The sequence below is a fragment of the Denticeps clupeoides genome, chromosome 10, assembly GCF_900700375.1.
Source record: "Denticeps clupeoides chromosome 10, fDenClu1.1, whole genome shotgun sequence".
NCBI lineage: Eukaryota > Metazoa > Chordata > Actinopteri > Clupeiformes > Denticipitidae > Denticeps > Denticeps clupeoides.
In genome coordinates, this window is record NC_041716.1 from 4445124 (window position 1) to 4460248 (window position 15125).

A 15125-nucleotide genomic window follows, 5' to 3' on the forward strand; every position below is an offset into this window, starting at 1 on the left:
CCATCCTCCCCTTCCTCCTCCTCCTCATCTCATGGCTGGCAGTGATGAATGCAGGAAACGCTGTGGTTCCACTACACCTGCTTGGCGTCGGCCACCTGCAGCTCATGCGTGGTGAATGTGAGGGGATGATTTATGGATCAAATTGAAACGCTCACTAGCTTGTGAACCAGGGGGGCCTGGCTGCGTGGTGAGGAGAATCTGCTGATGAGTGAATGGGTGTAGAAAGGGTGTGTGTGTGTGTGTGTGTGTGTGTGTGTGTTGTGTATTTCTTATCTCAATGGTGACCAACTGCTGCATGAGAAACTGCAATATTCCCTGCAAGTTTACTTAGAAATGCATTAGGAATTTGTATTCTGTGCTTTGTGGGTCCTCACAAACGTATGTATGTATGTGCAGGGATGAAATGGAACAAATATGGTGGTCATTAAATGAACTATTTGTATTTAATTCACATACAATGATTATCATAATAGTGCATAGTAATGCACTCAATGCATGCATTTCAAAAATGTATTCCCAAAGAATTCTAAAAATATTTCTATTATATTATTTATATAAACAATAAATTCTAAATAATATTAATGAACACATTTGTGACCATTCATTCTGTATTCAGCTTTCACTACTAATAGTGCGCACTAGTTTATTGCACTAAGCCTGTGTGTGTGTGTGTGTGTGTGTCTATATTACAACAGTATAAGTTCATTTAAATTCATTTGGACAGAATGCTGATTTTTAATGAAAGTTCAATTGTTCATCAGTAACTGCAGTGTAATTTGATTAATGAGCCATCCTGTAGGGGTTTACAATTAATATGTAATATCTCATATTCCGTACTTATTTTATAAACAGTTAAATGCAGTAATTACGTTCTGAATTTTGCATATGACCAGTGTTGACCAGAGGAGGATCCGTTCCTCTTACAGAGTCCTGGTTCCCCTCAAGGTTTCCTCCTTTCTTTGCTCGGGGACTTTTTCCTTGTAATTGTCACCTCGGGCATGTTCACTAGACTACTGCAACTGCCAAATTTCTCTACATTATTAAAAGCAGCTTATAAACGAAGTCTATAATGTGACAGTGAAATCCGTGTTTCTGTGCTAGCTGCTGACCATGGCTCTGATCGTCTGAGTGCAGGTATGGAGATATGGTCCCCAACACCATCGCCGGGAAGATCTTCGGCTCCATCTGCTCCCTCAGCGGCGTGCTGGTGATCGCTCTGCCCGTGCCGGTCATCGTGTCCAACTTCAGCCGCATCTACCATCAGAACCAGAGGGCCGACAAGATGCGAGCTCAGCAGGTGAAAAGCACACGCCCACTGGAGTAAATATTTCGGTGACTTCTGGGCTCCCGCGGAGCCGTGAGGAATAGGTCTGTCACCGAGGGGGTTTTATATTCCCCCCTCCGCGGTGCGTCGGGGTATAAGTGGAACGTCTGCTGACACGGTCGATTGTGTTTTTCAGAAAGTGCGCCTTGCCAGGATCCGCATGGCGAAGAAGGGGACCACCAACGCCTTCCTCCAGTACAAAGAAGATGGCGGCCTGCAGGTCTGGACTCATAAACACTCCCTGGCGCGCCCCCACCCCGCACCCGGCCCTCAGGACAGTCGTACTGGGCCGCACCGCTTCGCTCTGCGTCGTTTCGTCTCCGCGTTCCCGTGAACTAATGAGATCCTTGACTGTGCCGCCGAGGATAATAGACGCTTGTAGCCCTGCTCCCCTGGAATCTCTTGCCGTATTTTATTGCCCCCGCTTGCATTGCGCGGACTGGGGCTGCTATCGGAGAGAATTTATTTAAGAATCGAGAGCGAGAATAGCCCAAATGTCACATTGGCGGCCATCAATAATTCATACCGAGGGCCTTCTCATTTATAAACAATCGGATGGTATTGTCGCCCACCCCGACTTATTATAACCGCGGGTACGGCAGGACGCAAAGACAAATCTCTCAAATCGCCTGGACGTGACCTTTGTAACGTGTGAGAGCGTAACTGGGGAGGCGATGCCAGGTCAAGAGCCGGATGGAGCGGCAGCTGACGGGGCAGGTGGAGGACTCGTGGGTAATTATGCCGGTGGGAGGGTAATGATATTAGCAGCGGGGGAGGGTGACGCGCGAAAGGCCCATAAAACGGTGAACCTTTGTCCTCGTCTCCGCTGATGTTTCGTCCCGCGGAGTCAATAAATACAGTCGTAAATACAACGCACCGAGAACACCCTCGTCTGTCATCACGCGTTCATTACACCTGCCATCTGGTAAGCGTATGCATGATTAAAATAAGACGGGTTTACCCGTCTTGAGTCTCGGGCTGCTGTCAGGCCGCCGCTGTGGGAGGATGTACTCCTACTGGCCTGTCCTCCAGTGTGAGACCTTCTCCTCCCGCAGGTAGAATTCATTATAGTCATGTCAGGTAAGTCGGAGTTTTACTGCTCTGTGCAGTGCAGAGTGACAGAAAAGTACATTCAAACGCAGGTGAAAAAAAACATCATTACCCCTGAGGAAAGCAAGAATATATATATATATATATGTATATATACATACAAAAAAAATATACATGAATAAATTAATATTATATAGATAATATTAGGGATGCACCAAAAATGACCCTGATCCTGTCTCCTCACTCCTCCTCTGGTTACCTCTTTGTAATAAAACTTGTTATAATCCTCTCGAGACCACGTCCACGACCAAATGGAAGATGCAGTCAGATGATCGGACCTTTTCGACACTCATGAACACATCCTATGTGCAACATCCTGAATAACACCTCAAAAATATTCCCCATTCGACTGTCCGTTTATAGACTGCTGCTTATATCGTGTACTGAAACAGAGTCTCTTTTATTCACTAATTACAGGTTGTCCCCTCGATCCGCGTTGCTCAGCAGCGGGGTTCGTAATAGCAGGGTTCTCGTGCAGAAAATGTGCGCCACGGTTCCTACTCTCGCAGCTACAGCTGGCTGGAGGGCATTGTCGTGGAAACGCGGCCCGGGCCTTACGAAAATCCGCAGTTGTATTTTTAGATCTTCTGTGTGGCCAGTTTGGACCATCGGCCTTTCCTCTCCCTGGCGCCACTGTGTGCTGGATGCGGTGCCAGTTTCGCAGTTTGTTCGCGACGGGAGATGAAAGCAGCCTCGTGGGCCAACAGCCGGCCTGTTAAGGTGAAGATCCGTAATCCGTACGCAGCGGGGGGGTCCGGCCTAACAAGCAGCACCAGCGGGGAGGAAAACGGAGATGGCAGATTGAATTCCTGTCGCTGCTAATGCGCCAGGTTGGGTCGTGAGGAGATCCTCATTCTGCTTCTCCGGTGAAGCCCAAAGACGCGATAATCCGATATTTACAATCCCGGCGTGAGGAGGTGCTTTTTTTTTTTTTTTTTTTTTCCAGCCCAGATCCATAAACCCATTACTAACAGGGCTGCAGAGCTATTTATAAACCGACGCCTTCTTAGCCCCCCCTTCCTGTACTTCTTGTTCTTCTCGCTGTGTCTGTTTTTTTTCCTTCAGTGTCTCCTTTGTCTTGGATTTATGGTCCTGATCCCGGGTTTGTTCTCTTTCCTCTCAGGAACACCCTCACTCCTGGGGTCTTATTGTCTTTTGCTTTTGTTATTGGATGGACGTCATGTTTTATCTACGTCTCATCTCCTGTTGGGAGGGGGGGGGGGTCATGGAAGCTGCATGGAAGCTCCAATGAAAGTTCCCGGAGTCTCCCACATATCGATAGTGGCTTCATGATGGCTGCAAATTGAACAAAACATCCCGGAAACTAGAGCAAGCAAACAAGAGCATGCGTACTAGAGCATCAATTTCTCTTCTCCCCACACACTGCTCCGCCTACTGCTCACTCAGGGTGATGGGTTAAATGCACTGTGCACCGTGTGCTGTGCTGCTGTGTATCACATGTGACAATCATTACACTTCACAGATCTCACAAGACGGTACCGTGTACATCGAGCACTTGAGAGAAGCATGTTGCCTCCTTACCAATCTGTGATGGCAGGAAAATACCTGGGGACAAGACAGGGTAAAACCTGACGAGGACTAGGCACAATCAGAATTCAGTGTGGGTGGGGACGGGTCCTCCGTAAAATGAATCTTTGCAGGTTTGTTTTTAAAGTGAAGTGATTGTCATTGTGACACAGCAGCACAGCTCAACACAGTGAAATGTGTCCTCTGGTTTTAACCATCGCCCTTAGTGAGCAGTGGGCACCATGACAGGCGTCCGGGGAGCAGTGTGTGGGGACGGTGCTTTGCTCAGTGGCACCTCAGTGGCACCTTGGCGGATTGGGATTCAAACCGGCAACCTTCTGATTACGGGACCGCTTCCTTAACCGGTAGGCCACCACTGCCCCGGTTTGGCCTTCAGCCCTCACCCTGGTTTCTCCTCACTTTTTCACGTTTTCTTGAAGACTGAACCCCCACCAGGGCTGAAACGTGTCAACACCTCACACTCACGTTGCTTTGATCTACCATGACCTTTTCACACTAAGAGGACAAGTGGAGCCGAATGTGTGGGGGAAAGTCACGTATCCTGTGGTGACACTTGAAGTAGGGAAGTAGCGTAATTGCTGACGATCAATCAAAAACTAACCTGTAGTCTGGTTGAGAGCGATTAGATCTTAATGGCGACGATGTTTCTGATCCGGGGAGCAGATATCTTGCCTGTACAGTGAAAACAGTGTGGTTAATGTGACAGCTCCATCAGCGGCTCCCAACAATGGAGCCCTCGGTGATGGATGGGTTAATATGTGCAGTAGGGAGAGCTTATCTACCCTCTTCATCTGGCAGATTTAAAAAAAAAAAAAAATTATGTTATTCAAAGGATTTTAATTATACTGTGTGGCAAAGAAGTGACAAGGCGGCTATGATTTTCTTTTTATTATTGAACCCACCGCATTATTACAGTTGCTTCTGGGGTCTTTTACATTTTTGTGATATTTATACTGGAATGGGAAATGTGATAATAACATTTGCATTAATTCCGAGGCTGGAAGAACGCTCTGTGCCTTTTTTTTTAATTAAACCGTAACCTCACCTGTAAAGAGCATTTGGAGCAAAAAAGGACACAAGAGAAAGACGAAACTAATTTGCTTTTATTTGTAATTACCCACTGATAGTGATCAAACGTATCGATGCAAGAGTGCGGGGAGCGCTGTTGTTTCGCTGACGCGGCGGGTCCTTGGGTGTCCCCTGAGCATCTGCAGTCGCCCCGTTCGTCCTCTCTGACTGTCAGACCTGTTCAGGGGCGGCGCGTCTCTGTCTTACAGATGCAATCGGCTGAATTTAAATGGATTTGACAGGCCGTTCTCAGCAGAGCGCGTGATAAACCAACCCGAGCCAGATGGTATCTGCAGAGTGCTGAGGAAGGTTGTGGGAAGTCCATTTAGGACCGGAGTCGAGCATCCAGGTGAAGTCTGCCGAAAGCGAAAGGTCACAACCCCCGTCAATAATAAGACGGGTGTGTCCGGCCTGGAGAAGTGCACCCCCCAAGCCAATGAAACTCTTGCATAAATGAGGGATTCAATAAAGCAATAATCCATGACAGACCATGTGTCAGTGTGATTTTACTGCAGTTAACAAGCAGTGCAGAACTGTAGTGAAGGCAGAATGCTAAACTCTATGAATGTTTCAGGTAAATGGTCAGCAACATGTGACCAGACAACCTAAAAACTCAGTGTGGATTATTTTAAAAATGTTAAATTCTGTTACAAATCCATGTGTTAAGTGAATTCAATGAATATTTTTCTATAAACCTATAACCCAAATAATAATAAGTGACTGACTAGCGGGCTTAGAATGAAAATTTCGACTCTACACCAACATAAGCCATGGGAGATAGTAGATGGCATGTTGAGCCTTTTCCAACCCACTGAATGCCATTAAAGAACTGCTTATTTGCTATTAAAACCGATAATACCGATATGCTTCATATGCTTCACAACAATGGTTGTCCAAAAATTGTGTGCGATGCAATGAAAGTGAGTTATATAATCACAATCTAAAATAGGAATGACGTTAGAATGCTAACTACTCTCCACATGCATTTTCACTTAAAAATAGAGCGAAAATTTCTCATGCTTTCAAATTATAATGGCGGCCGGTTTAATTTGCGGTGAATGCATGCATTCTCACATCAAAACCAGCAATTACCCAGACAAAAGGCTTGCATGATTCCCACAGGTCTCCATGGAGTCATACATATTTGGTAAAAATGAAAAATTCTGCTTTTATAACCCGGTTACATAACCTGACATCAGATGATTATGTTGTGAATAAGAACTGCAGGTTTGTTTAAAAGGAAGTGCTGGATGGGATGGATTCCAGGTCTCGTCATGCTAATGGTGCCTTTTCTCTGCTTCCCTTAAGGACCATGATGGCGACAACAGTGCCCTGTGTGTGAAGAACAGATCTTCATTTGAACACCAACACCACCACCTATTGCACTGCCTGGAGAAAACAACGGTGCGGGCTGCAGTTCTTCTTACTGCTATTTACTGCAGATATATAAAATACACACCGACTGGCCAGATTGTTAGAGATGCCCGCAGATCTGAGTTGTTGTGACACACTGTACGGTCAGAAGCGTGCCTAGAAGCTTTTTATGGGGGAGAACAGAGGCACTCTAAAATCACTTTATAATTATGAACTATTTAACTCTACCATTTGTTACAGTGGCTTACACCACAGGCTAATTTTTCCCAGTCACGCAATTAGCTTAGCTTAGCGGCTTAACTTACTTATCAACTTAAATTCAACATTAAACACTAAATACTGCAAACAACTGCTTGCAATCTCTTTAGAATAGAAATAGAACATCTTTTTCGTGCAGTAGTCCAGGAGGCTTGAGGTTCTGAAATGTCACTCTACCTGAACTGATTGACAGGCCTGGTGGGGGTGGCCAGGAAGGTTGGCCAATCAGATTTCAAGGGTAGCCGGGGCCGCCCCCTGCATACACAAGTAGCTTTGTTCATTTGCATAAAGTGGCCAATCAGACTGACTTTGGCCACTGACTTTACCGTTTGGCTTCTGCAGAACCACGAGTTCACCGACGAGCTCACCTACAGCGAGATGTGCATGACCGAGTCGGTGGGCTACCGCACCAGCCGCAGCACCTCCCTCTCCAGCCAGCAGGGGGTGGCCACTTCCTGCTGCCCGAGACGAGCCAAGCGAAGGGCCATCCGTCTGGCAAACTCCACCGTCTCCGTCAGCCGGGGCAGCGTGCAGGAGCTCGACACCCTCCAGATCCAGAAGTGCTCGGCCAGACCCCAGAGGTACAGCAGGCAGAGGTCCCAGCTGCTGGCGTCTCCCAGGAGGGGTTTTGTCCTGGAGACGCTCATGCAGAAACTATAGGCTGACATCTACGTGCTGGACTGAATGCTGCTGCTCTCAGATGAATGAATGCAGAGGTCATGTGGTACAGCAATAATACAGACAATCCGATGAAGAAAACTTCCTTTGTTTCCATTTCTAAATTACTGTTACTTGCTCTACAGCTGCCCTTACAACCTTGTTTTTAGGGACATCTTGAAATATGAAGAATCCAATCTGACACCTAATATTAACACTTTAAAATTTATTCACTTCTGTTGTCCCTGAAGGTATTGTGGAATTATACCATTTGGAGACCACAGATGGGTCACTAAAGACCTTCAAATGCAGGCCAATCTTTTTTTGACTGGCTAGAATGTGTCCGGCTCTAGGACTCCAGCGGAGACACACTTGTTAAATAGTGAGCCGCTAATGTGCCGCAGTCTGAGAAATATTGGGCGCTGCTGCATATGAGCCTACAAATTATTTTTCAGTGTAAGAAATACAATTTGTGGTGGGAGTGCGTGACAAAAGACTATGCAACTAATGCGTGACACGTGAGAGCCCTGGATTTCAATGATGGATTTTTTTAAAGCACTCATGTATATTGCTCTGGATTAGAAGGCTGAAAGTGTAAATGTAAATGATTACATAATTTCTAGTTACCTTTATTACCTGATTGCTTCTAGTGGTGATTCCATATCACACTAAAACATTATGCCAAGCCTTGTCAGTATCATTTGCAGATACAAGCTTCTCATGTTGCATCTCATCTGACTTTTCAAGTGAACTTTCTAAATAGACCTTTAACCAGCACCAGTGTTCTCTTACATTATCATCAGGTTTCTATTTGAAGATGTATATGGGTTGAACTACAAACTGATATTTTTAATGAAATGGAAACGGTTGGATAACAGAATATTTTACATTTACATTTACAGCATTTATCAGACGCCCTTATCCAGAGTGACTTACAATCAGTATTTACAGGTACAGTCTCCCTGGAGCAATTTAGGGTTAAGTGTCTTGCTCAGGGACACAATGGTAGTAAGTGGGATTCGAACCCGGGTCTTCTGGTTCATAGGCGAGTGTGTTACCCACTAGGCTACTACCTACCTACCATATTATACACCTCCCGACCATCTGAATCTTCATTGTTGTCTACGGCCATCTGTTACTGTTACGGTGGTCATGGCACAATCTATGCACAATGCGGTAGAACCCATACCCACTACCACTGATTCTCATTGAACATAAATATCTTTGCTTCTTCATTTATTCTATTTTAATTTCCCCTTTATTCATTTATTTCTATAACCATTACTTTAACTGTACACAGTCAATACAGTGATTTAGGATGTCATTTCACTGCATGTTGTACTGCTATAACTATGCATGTGACAAAGAAGTATCTTCAATCTAAAAAAGAATGGACTCAGTAACATTTTTTGTCATTTCTGTAGGACGTACTGTAATAACCGTATGAAATGCAACCTGTGTGGAGAATGTAGTCTCAACAAGCACTATGTTTTGTGTGTGTGTGTGTGTGTGTGTGTGTGTGTGTGTGTGTGTGTGTGTGTGTGTGCCGACAGCCGCTCCAGTCTCAATGCACGGACGGAAGACCTGAAGCTGAACTGTGAGGACAGAGACTTCACAGCCGCCATCATCAGTATCCCCACCCCCCCTGCCAACACCCCGGACGAGAGCCTACCTCCCTCACCTGCCATGCCGGGCATCCTGCGCAACTCCCGATCCGGCAGCTACGCCCATGAAACTGTCAAGATCTCCTCTTTATAACTCTCTCTATAGCACACAGGGCCCTCCCAGTTGCACAAAGGAAGGGAGGGAGCGCTGCCCAAAAAGAAGTTTTAAACAAGACAAATGCACCCTTCAAAAAAAAAAAAAAACATGAAAACAAGAACACCACTCGGCTTCATTCCAAAACTAACCCAGATGTGTTTCCGATGGTTGGTGGAGAAAAGGATGAATCGATTCCTGATTCCAGATCTGCCAGTGTGGTTCAGCGCGTTGGTTCTAGCAATATGGGAACAGACTGAACAATGAGTACAGTAACCATGACGACGCCAACAAGCCTTTGGACTTTAAAGGTGATTTACAAATTGATTATATCTACAGTACGGTCAGCAAAAAAAAAAAAAAAACAAAGTAAAAATCACTATGGTGGCATGGTAGGTTTTTCACCTCTCTAAATATGCAACATATGCAACATTATAATCGCAGGAAAATACATATACGTTAAGTGTGTGTTCAGTTGCAGGGAGAGATTACACTGATTGCACATGGAAAATGAAGTTATATAATTATGTCATTATGTCTTTACCGAGGGAACTACGAATCCCATGTTCTGCAATATTCCCACGGGCCACTAAGAGAGAGCGGGCGGGGCTTGATGAGATATATTATGTAACATATTTTGTATCATACCTCCTGAAATCACATGCATCTTCAGTACTTACCAAAAGAAAAGGAAAAAAATGTCAGTATTCCGACTGTCTTAACCCAGACAGTGCATGTTGTTGTACAGTAGACAGCAGAGAATGAAGCCACGGTGCGGCTATTCTCAGATATTTTTGCATGGAGTATTCATTTTATCTCTCCATTTTTTTTTTTGTTGGTCTTTCTTTCTCCTGAGGTCAACGGATTCAACATTTCTATAAAAACAAAAGTGCTGCACCAGACGTGTACTGTACATTCAAGATTTTAAAAAAGAAAAAAATTAAAATAAAAATTCTGGCATGTTTTATTTATTTATTTTAGTTTTTTATTTTATTTCAGTGGAACGTTGGAGAATTTGACAGTGTGGTTTGTGTGTGTGTGTGTGTGTGTGAGAGAGAGAGAGAGAGAGAGAGAGAATGGTAGACTGAGAACTTGTGTTAAATGATCACAGACGTGCATGGATACCGTTGTAGGTATTGAACGTGTATTTCCTGGGGGTAGAGAGGTGGACCATGGCGTCACCGGCAGCCACAGGGGCTGGGCCACGATGGCAGTAAACTAAACTCACTCTAACACCTTTCCTTAGGCTACATGACACCTGCTTCCTGATGTCTGCTGTTGTCCACTGTCATGTGAAATGACACTTTCTGAAGAATTTGGTTCAAACACGCTCAGCAAAATATATCTCATTCAGGTTTTGGACAGCAGGAAACAGTGTTATGAATCTGTTTGCTTCAAATAATATTTTTATTAAACCACATTAATTGATTATGTTTAGATATTAAAAAAATTAACCCTGTTAACGCAGCTTCAGTTTGTGTTTAAGGGTGGGCGTGTCTGGCTTGTCTGGCAGGTAGCACAGGACTGGCAACCGATCGTTGTTTCATTGCTCGTTGTTTCTATCCACTTGAATTGTAATTTGACCATTTATGGTGAAAAGTAGCGCAGTTAAAGATCACTTCTAATACAGGCCGCCACATATGCATCCTCATCATAACTAAGGTGAGTCATGGAACATTTGGTCCACTGAAAATCTGGCCTTGCCCTAAACACTCGATCCCTGATGTGAAGTGGACTCCCACTGGTGGCCAGGTTTTACCAAATAAACCCTCCAAATGTCCTTATAATAAAAACAACAGCAAGGTTTTCCATTTTCCACTTTAACCAAATGCCACATGTAGTGGAAACATGAGCACATAACTGGTTACAGCCATTACCGTCATTACTGTGTCATTGTGTTGTCACCAGGGGTCGTAGAAATGCCGTTTACTGCAGAATGGCGCTTACATTAAAGGCCAAAAGTTCTTTCAATTTCACGGCTCTGTCCCCCATTCAAGCATCAGCGACATAACGGGGTTATTCAGCAGCTCTATGTTTTCTGAGGAGGTGGGAGCACTTTACTCAAGAGCAAATTCTGTTTTTTTTAGATTGGCCTTCATAAATTTGCAGTAAAGGCGCTTATATGGGTGTCATGTAGCCTTTATGGGCCATAAAACTTTTCGTTTCCATCAACTCTCACGGTTCGGTGTTAAACTGATGAATAGCTCAGTTATTTTGAAGGTTCATGTGTCAGTCCAATGCTTGTATAATTTTTTTTCTGTGGCATTTGAACATTGATCATATTGGTTTTAATGCACTCAACACAGGTGCCACAGATTTGTTTCAGTATTTATATACAACAAGCAACGGTGGCAATAAATTGTGCAATCATTTTGAATTATTCGGGAAAAAAAATGAACTGCTTGCACTCCACTCGACTCTAATGAGGACAGCAGACATGTTTGTTACTGTCGACTGGAATTTTTATGTTTGTTCATGCAGTTGTCAGTGGGCTGGCTGCTGGGGACCGGGATGGGACGAGCTCCGATCAGCAATAGAGCATTGATGAATCGGCTCCCTGTGGGTGGGAGAATGTTCGATATCAAAAGCACAGAGGTGTATATTATATTCCACTAATAAAGTGTGCAGAATTCAGATCGGTCTTTCCCCTCGTCTTTTTTCCTGTGAACACGAAGGTCTATGTATTTAATAAATTGCAGTGCAGCTAATAAACTTTTCACCAAGTGTAATATTAATACATATTACATGTCAATAGTCATGCATCTCATCAAATCAGAATCACATCCACTAGATGGCAGTGTAAGCAAAATCAGCACCAACTCTCTTCGGTTAATGCAAAAGGAACCTCTGCACTTACTCATGGAATTCTGTGCTTCATTTTCATTTGAACCTATTCCGGCTCCACAGACTCCATGCAAAATAGCTGTAAGTTATGTGTAAATTTTCATGGTCTTTATTTAAACGTCACTAATTGTGACCTCACCTTAATTATTCAGAGAACAGACATGGATAGAACTGCCAATGCAACTGTCCTTTTTAACATTTAACCCTATTTCATTTCTTCAGTTTTTTCTGCAGTTTTTTTACAATTTTAGATTTTCTTTTTCAATCTTGCCCATGACATTGATTCTCAATTAAAAGATTTTTTAATAATACCCTCAATCATTTAAACACTATCAACACATCTCAATATAGCCAGCCACACATTATAGATTATAACGATAGGAAATAAGTAAACACATTCAGATTCAGTCAACCTGACAACCTGGACTAAATGTGCTGATGCTAATGATCCAAAAAATTATATGACTTATTATGTTAATACAATTTTTTTCCCAATTTAATCTTTCAACTCCAGTAGCCTGTTGGTGCTCTTGAACTGGTTTGTCTGAAGTTTCTGTTTGTCACATGACCTTCCATGTACATGGCCATGGTAAATTTAAATAAACATGTGCAGTTTCCACAGGCTCAGTAGAGGGTAGAAATTAGGGAACCTGAATTTGGCCAAATCTACTCAACTGCAAATCTCATTAGCAGGCAAAAGAGAAACTACAGGTATGTTGATTTGGTGAAGCAAAAGTTTTGAGTATGACACAATTACTGGTTTTCACAAAGTTTGCCGCTTTGGGGTTTTTTAATTTTTTTGTCAGTTATTTCTGTGGTGTATTGAAGTATAATTACAAGCCTTTTATAAGTTTAGATTGTTTTTATTGATAATTACATCAAGTTTATGCAAAAAGTCAGTATTTGCCATGTTGACCCTTTTGTTCCAGACCTCTGTAATTCTGGGTCAAATCCTGACTGATGAAACTCCTTCCTTCATAGTCAGAGATTGGACTTTGTCAGAACTTGTGGGTTTTTGTTTGTACTCAGTTATATGAAGGACAGGGCCATGGACCCACAACGTTTTGTTCCCCGAGCCACTTAGTTCTCACTTTGGCCTTATGGCACGGTGCTCCATCATTCTGGAAAAGGCATTCTTCTTTACCAAACTGGACGGTTGGGAGAAGTTGTTGTTGGAGGATGTGTTGGTACCATTCTTTATTCATGGCTGTGTTCTTAGTTGCGAGTGAATCCACTCCCTTGGATGAGAAGCAGCCCCACACATGAATGACCTCTGGATGCTTTGCTGTTGGAACAAGACAGGACTGATGGTAGGGTCACCTTTTCTTCTACAGACAATAATTTTTCCAGATGCCCCGAACAATGTGAAAGGGGCTTCATCCGAAAAAAAAAATACTTCTAAAGAGAAATGACAGTCATTGTGAAGCACAGCATGTGAAGCACACGATGCACACAACAAAATGTCTTCCTCTGTTTTTAACCCATCATCCTGGTGAGCAGTGGGCAGCCATGAAAGGAGCAGTGTGCTCTGACAGCTTATGAACCGGTTATGGGTCCGCTTCCTTAACCTTTCTCTGAAGACTTTTTCTAAAGATATTACCCCGGTCCTCAGCAGTCCGATCCCTGTATATCTTTAGGAGACGGTCCTGGCGCTTGCTGGACTTTCTTAGGCAACCTGAAGCCTTCTTCACAACACTTGAACGTCTCTCCTTGAAGTTTTTGATTATACGATAAATGGTTGATTTAGGTGCAATCTTACTAGCAGCAACATCCTGGCGTGTGAAGCCATTTTTATGCAACACAATGATGACTGGATGTGTTTCCCTGCAAGTAACCATGGTTAACAGAGGAGGAACATTGATTCTAAGCACCGCCCTCCTTTTAAAGCATCCAGTCTGCTATTCTAACTCAGCCAACATGACAGAATGATCTCCAGCCTTGTGGTCCTCAACATTCTCACTTGTGTTAATGAGAGGATCACTGAAATGATCTCAGCAGGTCCTTTTGTGGCAGGGCTGAGAATTAAATTGATTTTGATGGAAAAGAGGGACTTTGCAATTAATCTGATCACTCTTCATAACATTCTGGAATATATGCAAATTGACATAATAAAAATGGAAGCAGCAAAATTTGTGTCATTCTCAAAACTTTTTGCCACGACTGTAGATGTGTGTAGTTCCTTGTGGTGAGAGAGTGGTGCACTAAAACATCTCAAACGAACAGGGTGGTAGTAGCCTAGTGGGTAACCAGAAGACCCAGGTTCAAACCCCGCTTATTACCGTCCCTACTGATCGTAAGTCGCTCTGGATAAGGTCGTCTGATAAATGCCATGAATGTAAATGTAAATGAACACCATCAGGCTGAGGTGTGACCAGCAGAGGGCGCAACATCCTCACCACTCATTTCCCGCAGTGCTTCTTGATCTGGGATCCTCACTGGTGCCATTGACTACATGCCACACACAAACACACACACACACACACACACACACACACACACACATCTTGTGCACCAACGAAATTAGATGGAAACATTAATGTCAAAAACAACATTGGGACATTCATTAAATTCATACTTGATCTAAATATTATCAAGTACATAATTCATTCAGAGTCATATTGTCAACAATTTTGTCTGTTAATTTTTGCATTTACATTTACAGCATTTATCAGACGCCCTTATCCAGAGCGACTTACAACCAGTAGTTACAGGGACAGTCCCCCTGGAGACACTCAGGGTTAAGTGTCTTGCTCAGGGACACAATGGTAGCAAGTTAATGTGTGGCAAGTGTGTTACCCACTAGGCTACTACCACCCTGGCTACTACCATTTGATTTATCATCTCATCAAGATTTATAATCTCTTCTTGTTGTCGACAGCATTTCATCTACATATCTCCCAGCTGATGTAATTAATATGAACATTTATGACCTAAATGTGTTCTGAAGATGAAATAAATGACAGGATGTATACGTGTTGCTCTCTGTGTGAATTTGTAGCCTGTTTTTTGCAGAAAGTGTAAAGGATGACCTGCATGCATCAGCCCGAGATAAAGATCTCTCCCCTGAAACTTGGCGTGATAACTACCTGATTACCAAGCGGCCTGCTCCTCCTCCTCCTCCTGCCCCTCTTCCTCCTCCACCAGCGAACCGGCCACAAAGCCACAGGCTGCTGACTCGCTTCCC

General features: G+C 43.6%; 1 protein-coding gene across 2 annotated transcripts in view; it reads left to right on the top strand.

Annotated features, from left to right (window-relative positions):
* kcnd1 (potassium voltage-gated channel, Shal-related subfamily, member 1) overlaps positions 1 to 9506 on the top strand; it is a 41914-nt gene extending 32408 nt beyond the window's left edge. For both annotated transcript variants that reach the window (XM_028994406.1, XM_028994407.1), the window contains exons 3-7: positions 1135 to 1297; positions 1461 to 1544; positions 6359 to 6454; positions 7025 to 7263; positions 8893 to 9506. In XM_028994406.1, the coding sequence (XP_028850239.1) occupies positions 1135 to 1297; positions 1461 to 1544; positions 6359 to 6454; positions 7025 to 7263; positions 8893 to 9097 (787 nt within the window). In that variant the 3' untranslated portion in view covers positions 9098 to 9506. The remainder of the gene's footprint in view (positions 1 to 1134; positions 1298 to 1460; positions 1545 to 6358; positions 6455 to 7024; positions 7264 to 8892) is intronic.
* The last annotated feature ends 5619 nt before the right edge of the window (positions 9507 to 15125 follow it).